The 11,242-nt window shown below is 33.0% G+C and overlaps 1 protein-coding gene and 1 pseudogene across 4 annotated transcripts; both read left to right on the top strand.

Moving 5' to 3' along the window:
* Positions 1-4,634: 4,634 nt before the first annotated feature.
* LOC104722276 (fimbrin-1-like) lies at positions 4,635-8,824 on the top strand. Of its 4 annotated transcripts, none has more exons than XR_015571807.1 (13): positions 4,635-4,934; positions 5,067-5,105; positions 5,193-5,261; positions 5,348-5,464; positions 5,716-5,927; positions 6,196-6,348; positions 6,477-6,693; positions 6,789-6,946; positions 7,043-7,139; positions 7,225-7,601; positions 7,852-7,928; positions 8,021-8,233; positions 8,323-8,824. XR_015571807.1 is itself a non-coding variant. In XM_087473984.1 (13 exons), the coding sequence occupies exons 7-10, from the start codon at positions 6,556-6,558 to the stop codon at positions 7,320-7,322; spliced, it is 474 nt and encodes a 157-aa protein (XP_087330110.1). In that variant the 5' UTR covers positions 4,635-4,934; positions 5,067-5,105; positions 5,193-5,261; positions 5,348-5,464; positions 5,716-5,927; positions 6,196-6,348; positions 6,477-6,555; the 3' UTR covers positions 7,323-7,601; positions 7,852-7,928; positions 8,021-8,233; positions 8,323-8,824. The 4 variants fall into 4 exon arrangements, 2 of the variants coding, with proteins under 2 accessions (XP_087330110.1, XP_087330111.1); XM_087473984.1 differs by having other exon boundaries at positions 6,477-6,676; XR_015571808.1 differs by lacking the exons at positions 5,067-5,105; positions 5,193-5,261; positions 5,348-5,464 and having other exon boundaries at positions 4,635-4,834; positions 5,483-5,927.
* Positions 8,825-8,981: 157 nt separating this feature from the next.
* LOC147933714 (putative F-box/kelch-repeat protein At4g35120 pseudogene) lies at positions 8,982-10,485 on the top strand (annotated as a pseudogene).
* Positions 10,486-11,242: the final 757 nt, after the last annotated feature.

Raw genomic sequence — 11,242 nt, forward strand, 5'->3', positions numbered from 1 at the left:
CATTCGACTAAATCTTCATATATCCAGTTAGAGTTTTTGTAATTTTTCATACTTCCAAATTTAATTTAGTACACTAATATATTATATATCCAACAATTCTATTGTTATTTAGTTTCGGTCTTAGAGTCAAAATTATTAGATTCGAGATCATAAAATTTGGATAACTAAATTGACTTTCAGAACTTCAATGTTATAGAATTTCTTACCCTTTTATACTTATTTTCTTCTTTGAGTTTATTTTTAGTTTTTTTTGGTTGGTGTATATAAAAAATATTAACGTTATTATCATAACAATCTTTCAAATATATTATAAAAATAATTGGGAAGATAGCAATCTTTTGATTATATATCTCCCACATTGTATTTAATTATATTATGTCACACTTAAAAAATCAGACATTAAAATTTGGGATTCTAAATATCTCACAAATAAAACGTATGTATTACAAATGTTGAAAAATTTAAAATTCATAATTCTTATATGCAAACTATATGTATATATATATACACAGTATATTGTATAAATTTTGGATACTTAATTATGATATACAAACGTTTGTATAACTTATCAACGTGATTGTGTGCTAAATTTTGGGAACATGATTTTGAGGAAATGAGAAAAGAATAATGGGACTGAAACGGGATGGAAGGAGAGGATGAGAATATAATTTTCAAAAAAACAAAATACAGGGTCATGTTAGAATTAAAATAAGTTAATGCTTATATTATGTAACATATATTTCAATTTATCTAACATAAAAAACTTCAAAAAAAAAAGAAAAAACATTAAACTATGTTCTATAATAGTTATAAAAAAATTAAAACAAATAAATGTAATCCAATATAAATGGACAATATTTTCAATAATAAGAATTAATAGGTTAACTATTAGCGAAAATATTCCTGATAAATATATGAGGAGAATTATGGATAATGCGAATTCAAGCAGGGTACATGTCGATCAGACATAATATTTACTCATGTGGTATATGTGGAACATATTTTCTACTGGTTATAGTGCTTTTGTGCATTACAGAGCAGGTATAACAGACGGGTTTGACCCCTTTGACAACTATATATTGGTCATCCGGTTCATGAAATTTAAATATTTTTTTAATGTTTTTATTCGGTTTGATGGTTTACGAGTTTAATAAAAATATAGCTGATCACTAATCTAGATTATGTTATAAATGCTATACCAAATAAATATTTAAACAATTAAAATCGTAATTTTCACATATATCTTTATTTGTTGGACTAAAATATACAATCTTAAATGGGAAAATTATTATTAAAACCATAGTTATGAGATGGAAAACATGACACATACGGATATGATGGATTTTTGTCCTAAATTAGACATACCATCTTTCGTTTACTATTTTTTAAATAGAATTGTCTTTACTAATAACAAAACAAATTTGATCATTTTTTTGTCTAAACCGAATTAAAAACCAATTAAATACTAAATTGGTACGAGTTTGGATTATAAATGTTATTAACATTCTTAAAAATATGTTTACAAACATAACCTGCATGTACATAATAAAATTATAAGTGCGCTAGTAAACTTAGTTTTTAAAATCAACCCCGCACGTACGTGCGGGTCCGAATATAGTTTGTTTTACAACAAATATTAAAACAATGTGATGTTTACAACATATATATTTTTACAACATATATATTTAATAGAAATTTTTACAACAATGTGATGTTTTAATTTTTAATATTTGTTTTACAACAATGTGATGTTTTAATAGCAACAATGTGATGTTTTAATAGAAAATTTTCTACTAAAACATCACATTTGTTATATTGTAATTCTCGTTTTAGCTTTTCATAATAACTTAGGATAGGGGGAATTCTTTTGAGAATATCACAAAAACTAAAGTTCTTTGAGAATATCACTTGACACAAATTGTATTGCAATTAATACATTTAAGTGTAATCATATGATGAAAGATGTATTTTTAAAAATTTTCAAACATCATAGGAGTTATATTTTAAAGAATTAATATACAATAAATTATGTTAATGATTACTATTAAAGAAAAATAAAATATCACATTGTTTTATGTCTTGAAATTATTTTTGAATAAATTGATTTGATCTTTTGGCATAAAAACTGTGAAACAAATATTATAATTTTTTGTCAACAAATAATTATTATAATATTATAATATTATAATATTTTTATAGCTTGAAATTAGTAAAGAAATTAATAACCATTACATTATATTTTTCCAAAATTATGATATTAATATTTAAATTTTTAATTATTGGAAATTTATTTTGTCCAAAATTATAATATTACTATTTAATTATTTCTTATTTGCAAAATTATAATGTTATGATAATTATATAAAATATTGATAGATAAATGATATCTATATATAATTACTAAAAGGATATTGTATAATTGTTAATATATTTTTTAATACAAAAATATCATTTACATTTAGTGAATATGAAAAATAATGTATATAATTTTGAGAAAAAATAAACTGAAAATTTTAATAATTGAGAAGTGAGTACATGTATTGGAAATATATGCTGCCAAATGTCGTCTTGTTATGCAAAGTTAGGAGAAAACATTCTCATATTATATAAGATAGTCAAACCTCTATAAATTAATACTCTATAAATTAATACTCTCTATAAATTAATAAATTTATCTGGTCCCAAGCTCGGACCAATGTAATTTTGGACATAATTCGATAATATAATAAAATAATTTTTTTTTTGGAAATTCTTTGTAAATATATGGTCCCAACAATAGTATAAATTAAGAATTATATAAAATTATCAAAATATGTGTATATATATGTACATTAATTTTTATTAGACCTCATTTCTAATATTTCTACTATATCAAAAACTTTTAGTTTTCTCTTCAAAACATAAGAATTGTTATTTTTCTTGTAATTGATTATATAAAAAGATTATTTATAACAATTAAATCTAAGTTTTAAAACCTTTTTTTTTTAAATTTCCAAATATGGACAATCTCTCTATAAATTGATAATTATTAATTTATCGATAAAATAAACCTCTATAAATTAATAAATTTCTGCTGTCCCAATATTATTAATTTATAGAGGTTCTATATATTTAGTCACGGACTCTTACGATACACATGATCTGTTTAAACAAGATTTACATTCTCAAGGATTGGTATTTTTGTAAAAAAAAAAACGAAAAAAGCGGAGACAGGTTTTAATTTGTTCTCACGATAAATTATCAAGTAAACTGGAACACATAATAATTAGCCGCCGAGGTTCGATTCTTTCAACGTATTTTTGGAATCACATTCATAACCAAAGAAAGAGCGTTTTACCTGAATTATATTTGTAATTGCCTTGTAACGTTTGATTGATCTAATTTTTTTATATATCTTGTCAAATATTGTAAAAGAAAGTAAATATCTACGTACTTGTTTCATTGTACAGGTTCGACTCTCCTGTACTGATCATGACTATTGTCTTTTAGGTAGATGTGCATTATGTAATAATTAATATACTACATGAACAAAACATATATATGTTGTAGTTCACTCACTAATCTAATACTAATTTATAGCTTCTACAACGTTAGCGACAAACACAAGTGGGGATATATATATATATATATAACACTACAAATGATACACATGTTGAAGTTGGGCTTGGGCATGTGCATTAGTGCATGTAGTGGTACATGTGAAGGATATTTATACTTTTGTAGACTTTTTTTGTCATCATGTACACTCATATAGAGAAACATTAATCAAAGAGTGAGATTTGGAACTTGTTAAGGGACATTTCAAAATGTCAATTGGCATTCATTTCTTGATCCTCCATATTTGTTAAGTTCTTTTTATGTTTCTCTCATACAATGGGCCGGTAATTTAGGTAGCAATAGTCCTTTTAAGTAGTTAGGTAGCAATAGCATATAGCATAGAGCCGGTACTTTTGCACACCCAGTACGATCGTTCTACTGTTCTAATGACGCAGGTTACAAGCAACTTCGTTGACCCTGAAAAGACTCATTTCACGAGTTACTTTACTTTTGTTGGTGGAACGAAACATCCGTGTTTACACTTTACACACAACGTAAGATTTCTTCTTAACCCGCAAAGTCATAAGTAGCACGCATCTTAAGGTCCCGCAAATCCTATCACAGTGTGGTTCACGCATATGGAAACGATCCTCATCTCTTTTCCGTAAACCATAGTTTTTTCTTTTTCTTTGTCTCATTTCCGCAATTTGTATATTGCTCGTCAAGACTTCTTGGGGGCCATCAAAATTTTTTTTATCTACGTCTAACTAAGGCGAATGAAATAACCGTTTCACTTTGGAAGATTTCGAAGAACTAGCATCCTTTCAATAACCATGAACACAAAAATATGTTTGCTGACATTAATTGAATTTGACCTTAGAAAACTATACGTCAAGATCAAACAAAAATAAACTAGAACTAACACGTAAGCAAGTCGTTACGTCGTGAGGTCAGCGTCTTTTATCTACGTGGAGGCAGTGCTTCGCCACGTGTACTCGTCACAAAGCGAGTTTCCAAAACCTATACTACACTCGCACGCGTGACCATGAACTCTCAAAATCAAGCATTTAATGCCAGTGAGCCTTTTTTTGGCCTTTGCACGAAACATAGAAAGAACTCAGTTTTTATTTCCCTCCCTCTACGGCTCTCTCGCTCCACGGCTTTCCTAATTTGCTCACACGAAGCAGATTAATCGTCTCTATCTCTCTCTCTATCTCTCTCTCAACCGAATCCATCTTCTTCGTCTCATTGAGGATTGGTTCACGTGACCCTTTTGCACGAAGAGTGTACTTAACCCGTGGGAGAGAAATGAGAATCATACGCTTTGTCTAAACTCTGCGAAAGCCGTTGGATGCACTGTTGTTAATATTGGGACACAAGACCTCGCTGAAGGACGGGTATGTTTTGTCTGCTTAGTATTCAGTGTATATTTGAACAACACATCAGTAAGTGTAATCTGTTTTCACTGGCCTAATGGCTGAGATGAATGTGAAACGTTCTGACCAGAGAGGTTTTATGATGTTTTGCAGCCTCACCTGGTGCTTGGATTGGTTTCACAACTCATAAAGGTCCGCACTCACCCACTTGTCCGTTCTGTGTTTCTTTGTTTTCCTTTTTGGGATCGAGTATGAACTAAATAATGTTGGTACCTGCAGATTCAACTACTCGCTGATCTCAATTTAAAGAAGACGCCTCAGCTTGTTGAGTTGGTTGAGGACAGCGATGTAACTGAGCTATACCAATCACGTTTACAGCCATGTATATGCCTCTTTTAATTTAACTAGTGGTAACAAGTTTATCTCTGTTGCAGGATGTGGAGGAGTTGCTGAGATTACCCCCTGAGAAAGTCTTACTTAAATGGTTGAACTTACATCTTAAGAAAGGAGGTTACAAGAAAACGGTCTCAAACTTTTCTGCGGATTTGAAGGTATTTGGCTTCTCAAAGTACAACTTGGACGAAACCTCTCTCTGTTTCTTATCCAAATCTTTAGTTAGGCGATTCTCAATTCACGATTGTACTTAAGTGCTACTGTTCCTTTCAACATGCAGAAGCAATATCAGTTCTTGTATAAGAGGCATAAAAGAAACAGAAATTTTATTCTTATACTGAAGGCTTTGGTAATTTCATGGATGCAACTATATTTCTATGATAAAAACGTGTTGCTGGTAAATCTGCAGGATGCACAAGCCTATTCCTTTCTGCTCAATGTTCTCGCACCTGAACACTGTGACCCGGGTACTCTAGATGTAGAGGATCCTCTTGAAAGGGCTGAACTGGTTCTAAGTCATGCAGAGAGAATGAACTGCAAGCGACACTTGACTGCAGAAGAGATCGTCGAAGGATCTCCAACTTTGAATCTTGCATTTGTGGCACAAATTTTCCATGAAAGGTTTGTATTATGATACCTTTTCATCTCTCAGAAAGTTCTGTTTGATTAGGCTGGTGATGGTTTACTCAAGGAATATCTCTTATTGTAAGTTATTGTGGACTAACAAACTTTTGAATGTTATGGAAAAAAATTGGGGAGAATGGTTTTCATACAGTGACTCAAAGCTTCTTACCTGAAATCCCTTTACCAGGGATGTTCCCAGTTAAGATTTAATTGTTTTGCTTCCTATGCACTCGATTTTACTCTAGCTGTCTGTACTTGTTGGTAGGAATGGCCTAAACACGGATGGTAAGTATTCATTTGCTGAGATGATGACCGAAGATTTACAGACTTGTAGAGATGAACGATGCTACCGACTATGGATCAACAGCCTCGGGATTGACAGTTATGTCAATCATGTATTTTAAGATGTTAAAAATGGGTAAGCTTTATTTTTAGCTCATAGCAAAGCAAGCAGTTACTAGAAACTTGCATTTGAAAAAAAAAAAACTGAAAACCCTCTTTTTTTCCTGAAGCCTTTTTGTCCATTCTATTTACTAATTTATGCAGATGGATTCTTCTGGAGGTTCTTGACAAGATCTCTCCCGGTTCTGTCAACTGGAAGCATGCTTCCAAACCTCCGATTAAGATGCCATTTAGAAAAGTAGAGAACTGCAATCAATTCGTAATGATTGGGAAACAGATGAAATTGTCACTTGTAAATGTAGCTGGAAATGACATAGTTCAAGGGAATAAGAAGCTCATTCTTGGTAATCACTCATTCTTGGTAATCATTACCCGAGAGATCATGTTTCATTTTTTGTTAGCTTGCTGAAAGAAGATGATCCCCTTACAAACGGGTGATATGGTTGTCTATCTCAGGTCTCTTATGGCAGTTGATGAGATTCCATATGCTCCAACTTCTCAAGAGTCTCAGATCTCGGACACAAGGTAAAGAGATGACTGATGCGGATATCCTCAGCTGGGCCAACAGGAAAGTACGAACCATGGGGCGTAAATCGAAAATCGAGAGTTTCAAGGTTCCTTTCTTTACGATTACTACTTCAAACACTTGCCATAATACAATTTATAAAATATATCATCACTTTCTAGTTCATCACATTAAAATTCTCTAGGACAAGAGTCTATCAAGCGGGTTATTCTTCCTTGACCTTCTATGGGCGGTCGAGCCAAGAGTTGTAAACTGGAATCTTGTCACCAAGGGTGAACCAGGTTTAGTACTCTCTTTACTAGACTCTACTTACTTTCTCCGTTTACCCGAATCAAAGCTTATTTTTATGATTGTTGAAACATACAGATGATGAGAAGAGTTTGAATGCTACATACATAGTTAGCGTTGCAAGAAAACTCGGTTGTTCGGTTTTCTTGTTGCCTGAAGATATCATGGAGGTGTGAGAACCAGGAAAACGAACAACAAACAGTGTCGCCGGTTTATATATATAGGCTCATCAAACCCTATACTGTAGTACTCTCTATAAAAAGAAAAATAAAACCCTAAAAGTTATACCTCCGCCTCTAAGAGCACACCATCGCACATACTCACGGTATGTCTTTTATTTTTTAGTAATAAAAACAAAAAAAAAAAAAAAAAAAAAAAAAAAAAGAGGGAGAAAGAGATGTCGCCTCGTCGTCTTCTTCTTCAATTCGATCAAGTCTTCGACCTATGGAGAAAAGGTATTCGCAATTGCTTATCTCCCCCTTTCAATTTTGTTCGTTTTGTTTTGTATTTAAGGTTCAATGAGTCTCGTGTATGGCTAATAACCCCAATTACCTCACTCGTGAATTTTTCAGTACTATTCAATTTTTTTTTTTGTTTTAAACATTAAGTTCAGATTTTTTGAGTGTTGTTGTTTGGTTTGGAAATGTATGTCTTCATATATAGTTGAGTTTTTTTGTTAATTCTTGTTTGATGTTCTTTTGTTAGGTTCTGAGTCAGCTGCTGGTGAAGAAACTGATGCTCTTGAGTCCCAAACTGCTGCCGTACTAATAACCGTGGCGATGGTATTTAACTTTGTGACAATCTTCTTGGCTTTGATGTTTGTTGTTTCCATGTGTATGTGGCGTTTTCATTTGTGATTTGGTGATGATGATAGGTTTGCTTACGGCTGTTCATAAGGATTATTTTAGAGTTGTGAACTCGAAGGATTTGCTAATTTACCGATTGTGGTGACAGAGTTGCGCAGTTGCTACATGTAGAATTAGTTCCTCCTTACTCTCAGTACGATGCTCATCAACAAGTTTTGATTGTCAATACTCATTTGCTGTTTCCTCATGATTCAACTTTGTCTATAGTAAGACTGCAGCAGGTAGAAAAATTTGTTATTATTAACTCTGTTATCATTTGTGTGATGATTTTTGTATCTTTATAACTAAACAAGATTTTGGTTTTGGGCAGGTTTATAAGATTCTTCAGTATGTAGTGTCACTGTCTTTAAAACACTGTGAATACATAATTGGGCATTAGGTTGAGAGATTTGGCCGAGACTATGATTGATTTATGACATTGACATTCTTCTCCTCAAGCTGGTTCTTGGTGTTGTGGAACTTGGTCTTCGTGTCCTGTCTCTTGCTTCATCGTCTTCGCGTTTTATCTGGAACGATTTCTTCACCTTTTGCCAACGCAATCCCCAGTTTTGTGTGCTCTTCTGTTTGTTACTTAGCTTTTCATACTCTTGTTGAAGCTCATTGTAATCGGTCTGAAGCTCAGCCATCTTATTCTTCATATTTTCCAGTTCTTCTGTTAAGTGTCTTGATTTCATCATCTCTACAACCTGCAGAATTTTCTTCCTTTGCCTCCAACTGCTTGTCTTGCATCATCATCCTCATCTTTACTTGTTCCGTGAAAAGCACTTGAGTATTGATCTTGTTTTATTATATGATGTTTAGCTTTTATGTCAGTCACTTATATATTACTCTTTAAATTCAAGAAAGGCTAACAGATTTGTTCTGTTTTATTTCATATCTCCGGATAGAGATAAATATGTTGCAAACACAACAAAACTCAACATCATAGAACAAGAAATCAATGTTCAGTTTTGTGTTGAGTTTGGAATCAAGACACTCATATTTAGGGATGACTAATGGGAGGATAAAAACTAAAAACAATGGGATGAAGATCTAAATTTAGATTAATATTATTAAAAGTTAGAGACACTAATGTGAGGATGTACTAATTTGAGGATGTGCAATGGGTTTGCTCTAAAGAAACAGAAGATGACGAATGTTAGAGCTCATCTTCCTCTGCTCGATCTGGAATCATCCTCATTGTTTTCATCACTTCTAGATGAAGTCATTTTGGATTGCTTAGCACGGGTCTCGAAATCCAACTACCGTTCCATCTGTTTAGTCTCCAAGAGCTTCTACCCTGTTCTCTCTTCTCAGGAGATTTATGCAGCCCGATCCCACATCGGAGCCACAGAGCCTCGCCTCTACCTGTGCATGTACTTACGCAACGAGCATCGCTGGTTCACTCTCGCCGAGATTGAGAATAAGGTGGGTTTAGTACCGGTAAGGTTCTCTTCCTCCCTTCCTCCCGCTCGATTAAACTCAACCACTGTAGCTGCTGGTTCCGAAATCTACAAAATCGGCGGAACTGGCAAGGGCAAGGGATCCAGAGCCGTTTATGTACTCGATTGTAAGACTCACAGGTGGCGCCAAGTCTTGTTTTTTAGACGGGAAGATATATGTAATTGGAGGATGCATGAAGAAATTAAAGAGGAAGAATTCAAAAAATGGGGTGAGGTTTTCGACCTAAAGACTCAGACTTGGAAGCGATTGCGTAGGCCTAGTGATGATGCCGTCGATTCGAATCTCAAAGTTGCAATGTTTGGAAAAAGGCTATACGTTATCACCAAGCATAACAAGTATGCATATGATCCGAAAAAAGGAAGATGGCTATCAAAGGTGGGGTTTGTGGATCTAAAACCTATAACTGGAACTCAGTCCGGTGGTGGCATAGAAAAAGTTATGGAAGATATAACAGGACCTTGGTGCGTTGTAGGGAATGTAATGTTTACTGATGCTTGCAGAAGGTACAAGTGGTTTTGCTCAAGGCGTGGAGAGTGGTTAATAGTGGAAGGTTTGGATGCTATATACGAAAAGCGTGGTTACCATCCTTACTGTACGGTTCAGTTAGTCAACTATGGTGGGAAACTGTTAATTATATGGCACAAACCGACGTTTTCGATTCCTAGGGAAAATAGTATTTGGTGTGCGGTGATTAAGTTGGAAGAGCGTATGTCTCCTCAATTTGGACCCCAGATCTGGGGGAAGGTTGAGCGCCATAGTGTTATTGTGTCCAGAGGCCCCAAGTCTTATGAGCTCTCAAGCTGCCACAGTTTTTTGGTCTGAAACTCATCTTCGCTTTCAAACGTATTTATTTGGGTTTATTTTCTTCTAGTATGAAGCTGCCAATGTGTTTTGGTCTGAAACTCATCTTTGCTTTCAACATATGATTTATTTCTAATAAGACTAGGGGATAATCCGGGCTACGCCCGGTATGTATTTATCAATTGATATACAATATTTAATTTGATTTATATGAACATTAATTTATGTATGATTAATTTGTTATTATATGTGACTAGGAAGCGGGTCCGTGCGTTGCCGCATGGGAAAATGAAAGTTTAAAGATATTAACATTGCTAAGTCATGTTTTATAGAGAAAATTTGATAATAATTCTCTCATTGAGAGTATTTCGGTTGTAGAATTTCTAAACTGGTTTTACGGTTATTCATTTTTCTGATTTATCAAGTTTTGTTAAAAATATATTTTTATAACTTTTTATAATCTTAATCACTTTTTATTTGGATGTGCTCATCATCGGCTATTTTGACAAAAATAATAATAATAACAATAAGCTAGATAAGTTAAATCTTTGCACGAAATAGGAGAATTCTAAAGAGTATATACATAAATTGGGAGTGTCTAACATTTTTTCCTAGCTTCCTCGAGACTGCAGTCGTTAGCTTGGCAAAAAGATCTTAATTTGTAACCACATCTTAATTTTGTTATAACTATATCTTGCACCCAAAAGAAAACTACAAACTCTATTGTTAATTATGTTTTAGCCCGACATATATAGCGACATCTATCAGCAAAAATAGAAATGTTCCAGAGTCATGATCTCATTTATCAACTTTAAATCAAGATCCATATAAAGTGTACAATGTGAACAAAACACAAATCATATGTGAGAAAAAATAGAAACATAAACAGATATGTATATATATGCTCTACTGCTTTTTTTAAGTTACAATTGATGTTATAGTATATATACTATGTAGCCATATACATGCTCAATTTGAGCATATTG

The sequence above is a fragment of the Camelina sativa genome, chromosome 11, assembly GCF_030686135.1.
Source record: "Camelina sativa cultivar CO46 ecotype springtype chromosome 11, ASM3068613v1".
NCBI classification, from domain to species: domain Eukaryota; kingdom Viridiplantae; phylum Streptophyta; class Magnoliopsida; order Brassicales; family Brassicaceae; genus Camelina; species Camelina sativa.

Excerpts from the sequence above, each read along its gene's own strand:
- LOC104722276 (XM_087473984.1), top strand. The coding sequence starts at position 6,556 with ATGCCATTTAGAAAAGTAGAGAACTGCAATCAATTCGTAATGATTGGG. Across the intron at positions 6,677-6,788 it reads GAATAAGAAGCTCATTCTTG|GTCTCTTATGGCAGTTGATG; the intron begins GTAATCACTCAT and ends TGTCTATCTCAG. Across the intron at positions 6,947-7,042 it reads CGAAAATCGAGAGTTTCAAG|GACAAGAGTCTATCAAGCGG; the intron begins GTTCCTTTCTTT and ends AAAATTCTCTAG.